Source organism: Lactuca saligna, chromosome 7 (genome assembly GCF_052625555.1).
Source record: "Lactuca saligna cultivar CGN05327 chromosome 7, ASM5262555v1, whole genome shotgun sequence".
In the NCBI taxonomy this organism is placed as follows: Eukaryota; Viridiplantae; Streptophyta; class Magnoliopsida; order Asterales; family Asteraceae; genus Lactuca; species Lactuca saligna.
Window position 1 is genome coordinate 12,773,984 of NC_136423.1, and position 17,872 is coordinate 12,791,855.

Here is a 17,872-nt window from a genome sequence, read left to right on the forward strand (position 1 = left end):
AAACAGACAATCATGTTACTTTTGAACATTTTTATCGAGTGGATTTGTTTACAGCCACATTGGACAAATAGTTACATGAGTTGAATAGTAGATTCAATGATCGGGCAATGGAGTTGTTGAGACTTAGTTCTAGTTTAGTTTCTAAAGTGTTTAACGTTGATCAAATTTGTCTTCTTGCTGAGAAGTATTATCCTGAAGATTTTACGAAGCAAGAGAGGATTCAATTACGATATCAATTGGAGATTTTTAATATTGATATCACAAAGAATCCCAGACTAAGTGGTGTATCAACTATTGCTGACCTATGCAAGCGTCTTGTGGAAACTCAGAAACGTGAGACATACTATTTGCTTAATAGAGTGGTTCGATTAATCTTGACACTTCCGGTTTCTACCGCAACAACAGAGAGGGGATTTTCAGCAATGAAAATATTCAAGAACAGTCTTTGCAATAAGATGTCGGATGATTTTCTCGCAAACAACTTGGTGATTTACATAGAAAGAGAAATTGCTGAAAACATTGATTCGAAGTCTGTAATTGATGAATTTAAAAACATTAAAGGTCGTCGGGCTGAGTTGTAATTCTTTTTCTAGGTGTTTTTGGTGTTTTTTTGTTCAAAACAATTTCTTTTTTTAAGAACGTTGATTTCAATTTATAATATTCCCCCCCTCCCCCCCCCCCCCCCCAGTTAATTGTTCAAGCTTCACCACTGGGTGGGGGGGGGGGGGGTTGTCTTTTTATTTTTCTTCTATTTTTAAATTAATAAAGTATTAAAATAAAACAAAAAAAAGTTAAAAAGAAATTAAATGGGCAAAAATGTCATTTCAAGTTTACCATGGACCGAAAACATGGAAATACCTTGATTTTGGACCTTCTATGCAAGTGGGAAAGTTTTTGGACCCCATCTAAAGTTTAAGATAACTATAAAAATGGTCGTTGTGGTTGTCGAAAAAATATGAATCAAGTCCAAAAGTATTTGGTGGAGCATTAGTGGTCCAATTTTAGATACATTGTATGGTTTTGGAGCCTATGGTTGACATTTTTTTTGTGATTTTGGTCCATACCTGTAACATCCCAAAATTCATGACCAAAAATTTCATTTTTAATTATTAAATAAAACCATAGTTATCAAAACATCCGTAAAAAACATAAGTCAAAGTATCCCAAACATCACAATCAGAGTATGCGTATCAAAAACATATGTAAAATATATCAGAGTAAACATCTCAGGCTAAAACATCATGGTGTGTGCAATACAGTCATCCCAAGTTCTTCCCTTTGCTACTAGAAGTACCTAAAACCAAAACTGAAAATTGTAAGCACGAAGCTTAGTGAGTTTCCCCAAACCACCACATACCATACACATAATCACATAATCACATATAAACATATCATGGGCCCCTCCCCTTCATCGGGCACCTCCCGACATCGGACCCCGTCTGGCATCGGACAGTGTCTGGCATCGAGCCTCGCCCGACATCTAGCGAAGCTCGGTATACATATAAACATATAAAAAAATACACATAAAATAATCACATAACATAAACATATAAACATTCCTCAGGAACCACCCGGCATCGGGACGTAATCCGAAAAGCATGCAAACATTCCTCGGGCATTGCCCAACATCGGACTGTAATATGGAACATACAAATACAGACAAATGCAATGATCACAAAGACATCAAGCATACAAACATTCATCGGGCACCGCCCAACATCGAATCGCAATCCGAAAAATATATAAACATACCTCGGGCACTGCCCGACATCGGAACTTAGTCCGGAATACATATAATCATAAATATGGACCGACATTGGTGCCTTCGACTCGTTCAAATAGGAGGAAAACTCACCTCCAATGTTGGATGATAGCCGAAACGTCTCTACCCCAGAATCAGCTCTACTCACTCCCTGAACAAAAACAACCCCTTAGATGCCATTTTATACTCATAACCCTTTAGGGTCAACTATGGTCAAAGTCAAAGTCAAGGTTAAAGTCAAAGTCAGTGCTCCGAGTTGACTCAACTCGTCGAGTTATCCTTTAACGCGGCGAGTTCCCATACATCTCAGAACCGTGCCTTTTCGAATTAACTTGTCGAGTCCTCCTTTCTTAACAAAATCAGGACACTTCAGCTCAACTTGTCGAGTTCCTCTATGAACTCGTCGAGTTATTCAATCTGTTAACCCTTCTTAATGCACTGAGCCATTATTCTTCAAGTCCAAGTCCTATATTCCAAATCTGGGCCAAAAATACATCTAAGAGGGTAAAGTTTCCAACTTTACCCATTCAAACCCACTCTAGAAGAAATAAGCTCTAACCCTAACCCAAAAAGGCCAAGGTCTTGACCTAAAAACAACCAAAACTACAAGAGAGACACTGAGGTCATAGATCTGGACCCTATGGACTAAATGATCACGTGAAGTTTGAAACTTTATCCTCGTGCATAGCCATTAGAAGCTTCAAAAGACCAAATAATGGTCTAAAGGTTGCATAGGACTTCCATGGCCATAAAGTTGACACCTTTATGCCATGAAAACCCATCAAGACCCTAGATCCGAAGTGTTCTCCACATAGGACGTCCAAAACCCAAGAATCATATAATTTGGACCAAAACAAGCAAGGAAATTCAAAATGGAGATATAAATAACCACAAGGAAAGGTTCAAGCTTTGTACCAGCAAAATGTTGTGGATGAGGTAAGGATTCTGGATCTATAAGCTCCTTCTTGTGTCCTCAAGCTTTTCCTTCTTCCAATGGCTTCAAGTACACACTAAAAACACTTAGAATGGTTCAAAATCACTCACAATAGCTTTAGGGTTTAGAGATTTAGGGTTAGGGACTTGGAAGTTGGAAATGAGGCCAACACCTTAGGGGTTAAGGTGTTAAAATACAGTGAAAATAATTATGGATAGTGCTCACTCATCTCCTTCTCTGGCTCCCAAGTCCACTCTGACCCCTTGCAGTGTAGCTACTGCACCATCACCAACTGTACAACCTTCTTCCTTAAGGTTTTCGTCTTCCGATCCATAATCGCTATTGGCCTCTCAACTGTACAACTTTACCTTGTGGCTCTTGCTATGAGCCTTCCTTTTCTTCCTCTTACCTTGCCCAATTGCCAAAACAGGGGCATTAGCAGTAGGAGTGGTTACAATAGATTTACCTGTGAGACCACTTTAGGCAGTCCTCAAAAGGCCTTGAAGTTTGCTCAAAGTGACTTCCTCCTTGTTCATATGATAAGTCATGCGGAGCTAATCATAACATGAAGGTAAGGAGTGTAGAATAATATATATAGCTAGCTCCTCATCAAAGCTCACATTCAATTTGAGTAGACAGTCCACAAACCTTTGCATTTTCTACAAGTGGCCCGTCATGAGTTCACCATCCTTCATCTTTGTTGTAATCATGTAGTAGATGATTTCATACCACTCCTGAAGAGCACTCTGATGGTATCTCTCCATCAGGTCCTGGTGCATCTCAAAAGGGTAGAAGTCCTCATAGGACTTTTGCAGTTTAGGAGACATGGTGGCAAGTATGATACAAGCTACCTTGGTGGCATCTTTCTCATGTGCCCTAAAATCAGCAATCTCCTAAGGAATAGCAGCAGACTCATTGATTTCCTTAAGCTCCTTGTCGAAGATATATTCCGTGTCCTCGTAGCGAGTGACCATCCTGATGTTCCTAATCCAATCATTGAAATTAGTCCCAACAAAGATGACTCTCCCACAAAGGTTCATGAGAGAGAAGGAGTCGGTAGGGTTTGAGCTAGAAGAGTGTTGGAAGACATTTGAAAAGAAATAAAGACAAAATTTAGATTAGATAAAGAGTCCTTAATATAACACCCAAAACGAAATATTAAGGCTAGGACCCAACACAATATTTTACAATTTGGAAGAGGGATGTCATAATCCAACTTGCAAAATATTTTAAGGTATGTAAATGACGATTTACCTATTTCCATCAAGAAAACAAAATTTGTTAATTAAGTTTTAATTGGATTTGAAACTACTAGATCCTTTGAGATTCATTGAATTTTTCAATGGCATGTTTAAATCTCGATTATACCCTTCAGGTTTGTGACTGTGATATCGAGTATCACAAACAATGTGTGAATAACCATGCAAATGTACTTGTACTCTCAATGTCAATTATCACCTTAATCAATGTGCCAGTTAACCACACACGCTCCATTGACCTTATGATAAACATTAAGCTACCCTTTGCCACCCTTACTGGTCCAAGTTAATGTGTCGTTTAACCACACACGCTCCATCAACGACTTGGTAAGGTGCAAAGTGTAATTTCAATTTTTCATGGATTAGAATCAATTTCACATTTTCCTAAAGTAACTAAGATTGGGAATTTATAAAAGTTTTAGTTACTTTATTATTATCGTTATACTTTTAATGAGAATTATAGTTTTTGTCATATCCGTTCGGCTAACGACCCTCCACCATTCAAGGAAGCGATGGTTGAGAGTGGACACCCATTAAACCACCATTTTATAGGTAGTAACCTTATACAGTTATACCCCCCTTATACACCGGCTTCATGAATGAGGCCTACAAACGGTAAAACCGACTTGTCTTATACATACATACATATATATATATATATATATATATATATATATATATATATATATATATTAAACTTATAATATTATAATAGTATAAGGATTGAATTTTAACTTTTAAAATTCTAAGGTTTGGAATTAAAGTTTCATTTAGTGAGACTTTATAAATTCCAAAACTTGAGGGCAAGTTTTGAAACTTGTCAAAACTCTTCAAGTCCTAAACATATGAGTTTAATGACATCTTTAATAGAAAAACCTTTCATGTTCCATAACATCCATAAGCTGAGAACAAGTTATGGAGTCCACTAAAAACATTCAAATCTGTATTTAACTAATACAATAATCAAATAATGCATAGAAGATACTATTAAACTCATATGAACAAGACAATTCAAATCAAACAAATTTCATGTAATTAGCTTAACCATATAAACTAATACAAAACATGAAACTTTGACAATTATCTTTTAAATTGGATTAGCATGATCATTACCACATCAAAAATAGATTTATAAGTTCAAAAACAGTTTAGGATAATGATCCTAGTCCAATTTCAGCCTTAAAACTCGAAAATATGCACTCTGGAGCACCAACTCGTCGAGTTCATGAACTAACTCGACGAGTTAGTCAGATTTGTGAGGTGACTCGGCGAGTCCACTGTCTAGAAAGCAGAAAATCGATTTTTTAAGCATTTGAAAGCAAGGAGCATCAAGTATATTGGAAAACAGTCCTAGGCTTTGATACCACTGATGGGTTTTGAGCATTATAACACTCCTATGGTATACATGCAACCTTAGATGCTTTGGATCTATATATTCTCTAATATACATGCAAACTTTCAAAATTCCAAAGCATCATCCTAACTAGCATACAATGGAGTATCTATACTACAAAATTCTAGTTAGATGACATATCTTTTAGTGTAGTTGAAAACCTTAAAGCTTTAAGAGCCTAGCACCAATAATGTGAATGCCTCAAATGGAACCACAAATCACCACCAACAAATGGTAGAACTAGAGAGAGGTTATTTTTCACACACTAATTTTGGCTAGCACTCTTGATTATGCTCTAGTAGTTGATTTCATGCAATAGAGGGCTTATTATATAGTGTAACTACATTAGGGTTACACCATGCAAACCCTAATTTGCATGAATTTCCACATTCTTCATGCTCCATGGGTTTAACCCCCATGGAGTATCCATGGCTCACCACATGGGTTTGGCCCATAAATAATCATGGATCATTAGCCCACTTTATAAGAATGATTGATTTACACAATCAATCCTCATATATTTAATTAGTCTCTTTTGATCACAAAATTAATTCTAAAATAATTCTTGATCAATACTAATTAAATACTATGATTTCATGTTAATATATTAGAACTTATAATATATTAATAAATCATAAACAACCTCTTCTCAAAAGTCCATCCTTACAAATTGTTCTAGTGAATTGCAACCCAAATAGACCATGCTACTCTCGGGTCAAGTACATACCAAATATAGTTATGGACTTAGACACCTTATCCAACAGTATCCCACTTAGATAAGTCTAATAACTATAGTTGTAAGTATAACTTCAGGATCCGACTAGCAATTATGGCTCTTAAATGCCTTTGTCGAACTTATATATACCATTTTAGATAAGTGATCATAGAATCCCCTATTCTCAAGATATCAGTCGGACAAACACATGGAACGCAGACAATCTTATTGTCCAACAGTTCGTTTCCTGATTTCTGATTCATTTGACATAGAACTTAATCGAGCACATCAATTTAGTTCTGATCGGGCCCGACACATAAGCCAAAAAAAATCATTAAGGGGGCCAAGATATCGCTTTTAATCCTCCAAGGACTAAAAGAAACAGATAAACTTTGACAGTATATGCTTATACTAACTATTCATTGAACCATACATAACAACACTTTTTATAACATCGAGTTACCAATGTGTTTTCGTACTATGAATGTACGACCAACTCATAATCAACAACTCATATGTCTTGGTTTGAAGATTATATGATATTATGGTCTCACGGTCACTCGAGATAAATTCCATGAAGTGATACAAGTGAGCGAGGGTTAAATCCAATACTCAGACCTTATGAGCACTCATAAATGTCATAGCAATGTCTAACCATTTCTGACAATCTACAAGCCAAATTCATGATAGTTTTGCTTCAATACCTACTTACAAAGTATGATCAGCTGTGGATGGTTTGAATAATCCAATTATTATGGAAGTTAAAACATGCAAAATGAAACAATAGTAAACAATTGACATGAGACAATACCATACTAGTAAAAAAACCTTTTATGTAAGCATCAAATGTCAATTACAGTTTATCTATTACACATTTCGAATCAACTCTCTAATCATTAAAACTATTATCATCCCTCGGCCCAATGCGCCTCGCATGCTGTAAATGCTTAACTCTACTCAGTCCCTTCGTGAGGGGATCTGTCGGGTTCTTATCTGATGACATCCTCTTTGCCACGAGGAGTCCTTCTTCTATCTTGTGTCTTATGAAGCGATATTTCATGTCGATGTGTCTGGACCTACCATGATCCCTTGGTTTCTTGGCTAAGGAAACTGCACTATCGATGTCACAAAAAATCTCCACATGCTCCTTTATAGCTGGTACAACTCCAAGGTCTCCGATGAAGTTCTTCAACCATATCGCTCATTCTTCGCTTCGCTTGCTGCTATGTACTCTTATTCGCATGTTGAATCAGCTACAGTCTCCTACTTGGAACTTTTCCAAGAAATTACTCCTCCATTCAGGGTAAACAACCATCCCGACTGAGAGCGGAAATTATATATGTCGGTTTGAAAGTTGGCATCATTATACCCCACCACTCTCAAGTCATCACTCCCACCAAGTGTAAGGACCCAGTCCTTAGTCCTCTGCAGGTACTTGAGAATGTTTTTCACCGCAGTCTCGTGAGCCTTGCCAGGATTCCTTTGATATCTGATGACCATGCTCAAAACAAAGGCCACATCAGGGAGAGTACAAGTCATAACATACATGATCGAGCCAACAACGAAAGCATATGGTAATCGACTCATCTCATCTATCTCAGCCTGTGTACTCAGACTTTGAGCTTTACTCATATTGGCATTGCTCTGGATTAGTAAGTAACTAAGTCCAATTAGTCACTTACTCTTGTCTTTCAATATCCTTATCCCTAGGATATAGGCAACTTCTCCAAGGTCCTTCATAGCGAAGCACTTCTCAAGCCAGGATTTCACCTCCTGCAACGTCAGGATGTCATTTTCTATGAGTAGTATGTCATCCATATACAGTACCAAAAAGCTAACTATACTCCCACTAGCTCTGACATATACACAAGACTCATCCTCACTTCTCGAAAATCCAAACTCTTTGACTTTCTAATCGAAACAAATATTCCATCTGTGAGATGCTTGTTTCAATCCATAAATGGATTTCTCAAGCTTACACACTCTCTTAGGGTACTTAGCATCAACAAAACCCTCTGGCTGACTTATGTAAACATCCTCAGTCAATTTCCTATTAAGGAAAGTGGTTTTGACATCTATTTGCCATATTTCATAGTCATGAAATGCAACAATGGCTAGCATAACCCTAATAGACTTAATCTTTGCTACTGGTGAGGAGGTCTCATCATAGTCAACTCCTGGAGTTTGAGTAAAGCCCTTCGCAACCAATCGTGCCTTGTATGTGTCTATTTTCCCATCCATGTCGGTCTTCATCTTGAATATCCATTCGCACCCGACTGTCTTACGACCCGGTACTCCTCCTTCATACCCTCGACCTGAGCCTCCCGAATCTGTTCCAACAACGGAGTAACCACTGTCATCCTCAAGCATATATGGGGTTCGTTCTACTATTTACACGAACCACAAGGGATAAAGATAAGATACATACCCGTCACAACATTGGGAGCTGCATGTACCTCCTATGTTGTCAACTGGAAGGCCCTGATCTTCGCCAAAGGCACCTTCGTCCGACCCTGACGGCCATCCGTAATCCTCAATGGAGCAGGAGCGGGTGTCGCCACCTGTCCTGCTGCTGCTAAACTCGGGCACTGGGACCTCTTGTGGCCCCTCTGATTTTACTTGAAGCAAATTAGATCAAATATTGTGGTGGTGTTGGTGGTAGCAGTACAATCCCTGCTAACATGACCCTTTCGGTCGCACTTGAAGCAACCCAAACTACCCGCCCTGCACATCCCCTCGTGCATCTTGCCGCACTTGCCACAACGGCTACGACCCTGCTGGCTCCTCGATTTGTGATCCAATACCTTGGGCTTTTTTCCTAAACTCCTTTTATGAACCCCATCTAGTTTTCTCTTCCTCTCCATCTCCAAATCCAGCTCCCTCTCCCGAGACCTCGCTATCATCTCCTCCAACGCCTTGCAGCTGGATCCGCTAACAAAATGTCGGATATCACTCCTCAGCATCTCATGGTACCAGGCCTTCTTCATCTCCTCATCCGCCACATACTGTAGAATAAGAAGGGCCCTCTCCCTGAACATGGTGGTGATCTTGGCCACCATCTCAGTAGTTTGTTGGAGGTCTTGGAACTCCCATGGCAACTGCTACACCTCGATCATAGGTGCGAACTCGGCCCTAAAATTGGTCGTAAAGTCGCTCCAAGTCATAGTATCAAGGGAAAAATCACTAATAGCATGTCCAATCTCCTCCCACCAATCCCGCGCTCTGTCCTTCAGGAGGCAGGAAGCAAGTCGGACCTTGTCCCCCTCAGGACAGCAGCTGGTGCGAAAGGCATTGGCGACATCCGCCAACCACCAGCTGCTAACAATGGGGTCCCTAGCACCATGGTAGTCTGGAGCCCCACAAGCTCAAAACTCCCAGAATGTCAACATACACGCCCCCATATTGGCCTCCATCTCAGTGCGGAATGCACCCAACATCTCATCCAAAATCTCCAAAATGCCCTCCTTGACCTTACCGAAGATCACAGGAGTTTGGTCAATGATACTGCGTGTGATCTCAAATGAGATGAACTCCTTCATCTTATCATCGAGTTGCCCGACTCTAGATCCCCAGCCTGATCCCGAGCGTGCGCCAAAACTGCCAACTGGTCTGGTGCGTAGCGTCATCATACTGAAAATACACCATAACAATCATCAGAATACTCATCATAACTCAAGAGATCTCACACACTACAAGTTTCTTGGTTTTATCTCTGCCATCCTTGACTCGAGTACGGATCCTCTGCTTCCAGTAGTACGGGCACATACTACCTTCCACATCTATCTGTACTCTACTCAAGAATTGACTTGACTCCACCAAGTCCCTTTCAATACCATTGCTTTCTGCACTAGTCTCATCTTAGGCTTTCCCTAGAGTAATCTCCAACCCAGTCTCTGCCATCAGCTGCATAAGAAGTACTTGCTACCTCTGCCTAACTAGCTCGTGAATACCATTACATATTACTAAGACCATATAATTCTTCTAATTAAAGGTCTCTCTCTACAACGGTTGGACTCAAACAAGAGTTGTGAAATAAGGCTAAACCTAACCTTCTAAAATTATTTAGTCCTTGTATTATGTAACTTAGCGTATTCATTTACTAGTTAGTTAAAGGTAACTAGAACTCCTAAAAGCACAAAGCAAGCAAATTCGGGCCTCGAGTATACAAAACCAAGCATATCCTAATCAGGCTATCACATCACTAACTAATTAGTACTAGCATGCAGTTCAATAAGCTCATACATTAGGCATACAAGGCATCCTTCCTAGATCCTTAGCCTAATCTAGCATGCAGTTCACACATTCATAATTCATATCATAACATAAACGTGTATGGGTAATTTGGGAGAACTTACTTGAGCTCGGCTGATTGCATGTATCACACCCTTTTCTCTTTTAAAATTCATTTTTATAAAAATGATTTTCTTTTGAAAACTTTTATACCAGGTCCTCAGTTTGAGCTTAGACACACCCAAAAGTTTAAGACAAAATTATAAAAATGGTCCTTGTTGTTTTCGAAAAAAATATGAATTAGGTCCAAAAATATTTGGTGGATCATTAGTGGCCCAGTTTTAGATACATTGTATGGTTTTGGAGTCTATGTTTGATATTTTTTTTTTCTATGATTTTGGTCCATATCTGTAACATCCCAAAATTCATCACCAAAATTTTTATTGTTAATTATTAAATAAAACAATAGTTATCAAAACATCCGTCAAAAACATAAGTCAAAGTATCCCAAACATCATAATCAGAGTATCCATATCAAAAACATATGTCAAATATATCAGAGTAAACATCCCAGGCTAAAACATTATGGTGTGTGCAATGCAGTCATCCCGAGCTCTTCCCTTTGCTACCAGAAGTACCTGAAACCAAAATTGAAAACTATAAGCATTAAGTTTAGTGGGTTTCCTAAAACTACCACATACCATACACATAATCACATAATCACATATAAACTTATTGTGGGCCCCTCACCTTCATTAGGCCCCTCCCGACATCATGCACCGCCCGACATCGGACAGTGTTTGGCATTTGGTCCCTCTCGGCATCGAGCAAAGCTCGGTATACATATAAACACATAAATAAACACACATAAAATAATCACATAACATAGACATATAAACATTCCTCAGGCACCTCCCGACATCGGACCGTAATCCGGAAAGCATGCAAACATTCCTCGGGCATTGCCCGACATCGGACTGTAATATGGAACATACAAATACATACACATGCAAGAATCACGAAGACATCAAGCATACAAACATTTATCGGGCACCGCCCAACATCGAATCGTAATCTGGAAAATATATAAACATACTTCGGGCATTTCCCGACATCGAACCTTAGTCGGGAATACATATAGTCATAAATACGGGCCGACATTAGTGCCTTCGACCCATTCAAACAGGAGGAAAATGCACCTCCAATGTCGACTGATAGCTGAAACGTCTCTGCCCCGGAATCAGCTCTAATCACTCCCTGAACCAAAACAACCCCTTAGATACCATTTCATACTCATAACCCTTTAGGGTCAACTATGGTCAAAGTCAAAGTCAATGCTTCGAGTTGACTCAACTCGTAGAGTTATCTTTTAACTCGGTGAGTTCCCATAAATCTCAGAATCGTGCCTTTTCAAATCAACTCGTCTAGTCCTCCTTCAACTCGTCGAGTTCTTCCTTTTTAACAGAATCAGGACACTTTAGCTCAACTCGTCGAATTCTTCAGTCTATTAACCCTTCTTAATGCATTAAGCCATTATTCTTTAAATCCAAGTCCCATATCCCATATTTGGGCTAAAAATACATCTAGGAGGGTAAAGTTTCCAACTTTACCCATTAAAACCCACTCTAGAATAAATAAGCTCTAACCCTAACCCAAAAGGGCCAATGTCTTGATCCAAAAACAACCAAAACTAGAAGATAGACCCTGAGGCCATAGATTTGGACCCTATGGACTAAATGATCACGTAAATTCTTAAACTTTATCCTCATACATGGCCATTAGAAGCTTCAAAAGACCAAATGATGGTCTAAAGGTTGCATGGGACTTCCATAGCCATAAAGTTGGCACCTTTATGCCATGAAAACCATCAAGACCCTAGATCTGAAGTGTTCTCCACTTGGAACGTTCAAGTCCCAAGAATCATATCATTTGGACCAAAAACAAGCAAGGAGCTTCAAAATGGAGATCTAAATAACCACAAGGCTAGGTTCAAGCTTTGTACCAGCAAAATGTCGTGGATAAGGCAAGGATTTTGGATCTATCAACTCCTTCTTGTGTCCTCAAGCTTTTATTTCTTCCAATGACTTCAAGTACACACTAAAAACACTTAGAATGGCTCACAATCACTCACAATAGCTTTAGGGTTTTGTGATTTGGGGTTAGGAACTTGGAGGTTGAAAATGAGGCCAACACCTAAATAGGGTGCAAACCCCAAAATTTAAGGTTTCATATCTGCCAGCCTACTCGTTGAATTGAGGCATCCCAACTCATCGAGTAGGTGACTTAAAATATGTGATGCTTATGATCTTTACTCGACAAGTTTGGGGCTCCCAACTCATCAAGTTGCTTTATAAAATAGAGTAAATTTTAAGTTAAATACATACCGGGAACCAGACGTTACAATACCCAACCTAAAATGATGAATATACCCTTAAATAACTATTTTTTAAATTTCTTTTAATTGTTTTTTTATTATTAAAAGAAACAAAAAAATCACACACTCCTAATTTATTTTAAATATTTGAAAGATAACATATTTTGGACAACATCACCACCATCACCATGTTACCATCACCACTATTGGATGACCTCCCTTTTATATTGTTTATAGGTAAGAACACCACCACCGATCAAACATTCCCTTATATCTTTCTCTATTCGTTGTTCAGACGGAGCTCGAAACGTGCTACCTACAACACCACCACTTGTGTCTGCCTTATAGGGGGTTGAGGGGGTGCGAGCGGGGAGGGGGGCAAAGTGGGAACTACACAAGGCCTGATTTTTTATTATATACATACATACATACATACATATATATATATATATATATATATATATATATATATATATATATATATATATATATATATATATATAATTTAAAAACAAAACTAATAATAACGATAAGGATCTTTTTTTCTGGCTCGTCCTAGATTTTTGAAAATATTTAATTCATCAGGACTGTCCCTGGTATGCCTCCATTCCAACCCCTACACAACCTTATACCATCGAAACTTTAAACCTGGACCACCAAAAATAGATCCCGAGGTTGGTTATGATGAGCTGAAAACCCTAGATTTAACGTCGACGACATCGAAAGGCGGTGCCAATAATGAATGGTCAATTATAGGTTGTTTCTTTTTATGTGTTTGTTGTACACCGTGTGAGTAGTCGACCGATGTAGTTTCCGTCCGCAAATGGTTGACTCAAGGTAGTATAAGGCAATGAATGAAGGAAATGCCCATGAGGGTTTGGATCAACCCTCTTTGTGCATCTAATGATGGTGGTTGTAGCATAAAATAGTCAACTTAGTGGTAGATATGAATGATTATGACAAATCGTGAAAATGTTGACGTAGGTGGCTACCAATAATGTGGGTGGAACATGTTGTTAGGGTTTGCGTGAGATCTTCAGTGAAGTTGATTGGCGGTGGTCCTGCCGGTTTTTGACGATGGAAGACCTATTTTTACGCATTATAGTGACTTTATGAAGAAACAAGACACTTACCTCAAAGTTTTTCATTGATGGAAAACTTGAAATATATGGGCCATGTTTTATTCTTAATTTATAAATAAAAACAAAAACAATTAATCAATTAAAGAATAAATACATAAAGATAATATAATGGATTTAACCGTTTAAAATGACTAAAAAATATAAAATTAGCCCACTGTGAAATACCAAATATTTTTGGACCAAATTTATATTTTTTTTACAACCACAGGATCATTTATACAATTTTTTCAAAGTCTAAACTACATTTTATTTGTCATTTAATGCCTACCCACATGTTTTTTGTTTTATTTTCATAGACTTTATTAATTATACGTACACATTTTTGATCTTATCGCATCATAACGAACTTTTTGATTCCACTGATGATTAAACAAAACAACTTTCCATATAAAAAAATCACCTGATAACCACGTTTTAATAAAAAAAAATGTCAGAAATGTATCGCTTGACTTATTATATAAGTTAATAAAATACTTATCTATTAAGTTTTCATCTAAAAGAACTATAAACAAAAATCGAAATTATCATCTAAACTCACGATGAAAAATAAATAAGATATTAGAAAATACAAAATCTTTGTTGTTTGTTTGTGATATATATATATATATATATATATATATATATATATATATATATATATATATATATGTGTGTGTGTGTGTGTGTGTGCGCGCGCGCGTGCGGGGGGGGGGGGGGGGGGGGGGGGTCGATAGAGAATCATAATTAACCAATGAACCAAGTAACCAATCTTTTTTTCAACTTTTATAATTTATTTTTTATAAAAAAAACTAAAAATACAGAAATTCATAACTTTTTATCATTTTTCCAATGATATCAAATTCGATTTTTGTTTTGTCAAATTCATAATGTGAATCTTTGAAAATTCACAATGTGAATCTAAATTCACACGATGAATCTGAAAAATATATTTAACATTCACAATGTTGTGTTATGAATTTAGATATATATATATATTTTTTTTTCGATAAAGAATAAACTTTAAAACTTGAAAAAAATTGGTTCCTTGTAGAACCAATAATTATGGTTCTCTATTGAACTTTTTCCCATATATATATATATATATATATATATATATATATATATATATATATATATATATATATATATATATATATATATATATATATATATATAGAGAGAGAGAGAGAGAGAGAGAGAGAGAATAGGGTTTAATTGAGAAAAAAAGGTTGAGAATGAGGGAGTCATTCTCAGTCAATCATTTAATCTAAACATAAAAAGATACGATGGCAAACTTGTAAATATGATAATAATTTTCAATCTCAAATACGTAACTGCAGAGAATTAGATAACAGTTCAAATCCATTCCTAATCGATCGTTCATCGTCCAAATTTCTCCTCAAACCTTCAACAATCATCAAAATTTCTTCAATTAAACTATCATCAACGTCAACCAGTGTTAATCAATCATTGATCTTCGTTAATAACACGTTTATCAACACCATTCAACAGTTGACAACAAAAATTCGTTTTTTGGTTCTTTTAATCCAACCTTCAATTCTGTTTGAATACGAGCATATCTTCAACGTCTATGATTAATTATACTTCCATCATCATTAGATCTACATCATCGATAATCAACAAAAATTCACTTCATATTATTCATTCAACATCGATCATCAAATAAAACTTTAAAATTAAGGTTAGAAAAAAGATCGAATCGTTTTTTTAAATTATATAATTCTCTTTCAATCTACTATTTTGTAAGATTTAAATAGTCAAAGTATCATGTTTTTAACATTTTTAAAAAAGTTAACTTGTATTTAGTTCAACTGTTTGATGAAATACATAAACTAAATTACCACGTTATATTCATATATGAATATGTTTTCACACCTGAATCAATATATGATTTTAACAACATAAAACAAATATGCAAATCTGTATGTTATTCATATATGAATAACCTATAAAAATTATATATATATATATATATATATATATATATATATATATATATATATATATATTTGTGAAAACACCTTATGATATTCATATGTGAATATATTATCTAATATTCATAAGTGAATTTATTCACAAGTGAATATACTATGTAATATTCACATGTAATATATCATGTAATACTATGTAATATTCACAAGTGAATGTATCGTCTAATATTTAAATATGAATATAATATGTTTATTATATGCTATATTCATATATAAATGATACTTAAATTGTAAAAAAAAAAATTAATTATACTTTTTATTCATAAGTAAATAACGAATTTACTGTAGTAAAAATTTGATGCATTTTTATTCATTTATAAATAACGATAGCTGAAAATATTAAAATATAAATAAAATTGTTATTTTATCGTAAAACTATATCAATATTGATATCTATTTGTAGAGAATAAAAAATCATGAATTTTGGTATATTTAAAATCATTTTTTGATAAAAATAGCTTCTTTAAAATTAAGAAAAATGAAAAAAAAAAACTATGTTTTTGTATATATATTAAGGTAATGATTAGCATAGTTTAAAGAAACATGTTTTGTTGGAAAACATATGTCTATTCCTTTCCCATTTTCGCTGGTACGACGGAGGCTTTTGCGGTAAAAATAAATGAGTGGATTCCCCCATTCTCAACCTTTTTTATTTTCTCAATTAAAAACTTACATCTCTCTCTCTCTCTCTCTCTCTATATATATATATATATATATATATATATATATATATATATATATATATATATATATATATATAGGGTTAGATTATATTGTTTTTAGTAACTATTGTGTGCCAGAATGCACAGATCTGGACCATCGGATGAATAGAATCAACAATCATGATCTGAGGGTCTATGATATTACAATAGGGTAGCATGTATCATATTATAATCACACAATTTTTATCAAAAGGGTATTTTGGACAATTAACTACATTTATAAAAAGAAATTTTCGGATTTTTAGGGATGATTAATTATCCTAATTTAAAAAAATCTGAATTTATTAATTAATTCAATTTTAAATTTTACCGATTTTATTCTATCAGAATATTTTTTTGTTTGAATGATACTATTTTAAAATTTTATTCTAACAGAATATTACTGAAGAAAAACAAAATTCATGAATAACATGTTCAAATAACAAACATTCTAATATATTCTTATACATCCGAACTTAAATACAAATTCATACATATTCTTACAGACTAAAAGTCTTATACATTTTAATATAGTTATAAAAATTCTAAAAAAATATAAACAAAAATGAATAACATTCTTAAAAAAAATAACAACATTCCGCTAGAATACTATCGTGTGCCATGTTTTCTTCTTGAATTCTTGAATTCTGAAAGAATATTGCTGTTTTTGGATGTTGAATCTTGAAATTCTGAAAGAATATTGTTGTTTTTCTTCATTCTTTGAGAATGAAGTATCATATATCTTTTTTTCATAAGTTTCCTCATCATTTCTGCATCATCCTAACAACTGCACCTTAAACATACAAATAATTAATTGCAATTCTTTCAGAATAATAAGGAATAATAAGGTTGCAACTGTAAGAATGTAGTAGACACTAATGAATTATAATTTATTCTAATAGAATATAATCCTCAAATCAAAACACTTTTAACAAATTTATATATCCAAGAGATTCAAAAAGAAGTTCTCATTTTCTTTCTTCGTCGTAATAGTGGGTGCCTTGAAAGAGAAACGATTTATACATCTTTGATGCAAAACGATTTAATGTGCCTAAAATGGAATTAGGGCATAAACTCCAGTGTATAATAAATCGTAAATTCCACTACCTACAACAATAACATTGCTTAACCTAAGTGGCAACAAATTGTTACAAAGTAAAAAACTGTTTATTTTTCATCACAAATAATATGTATTAATCATTGCAATTAATAAAAAAATTACAACAATATCATTATCGATGCAAATAAAATATAGGGTAAATACAAAAAGATATTTCCATGACTTTCTAAATAATGAAAACTCACTGTGTATGAGAGGAATTAGCATCAAAATAGGAGTGTAGAAGATGAATATATATTCATCAGTCACGT

General features: G+C 35.4%; 1 protein-coding gene across 1 annotated transcript; it reads left to right on the top strand.

Moving 5' to 3' along the window:
- Positions 1 to 107: 107 nt before the first annotated feature.
- LOC145006669 (uncharacterized) lies at positions 108 to 581 on the top strand. Its single transcript, XM_078965743.1, has one exon. The coding sequence runs from the start codon at positions 108 to 110 to the stop codon at positions 579 to 581; it is 474 nt and encodes a 157-aa protein (XP_078821869.1).
- The last annotated feature ends 17,291 nt before the right edge of the window (positions 582 to 17,872 follow it).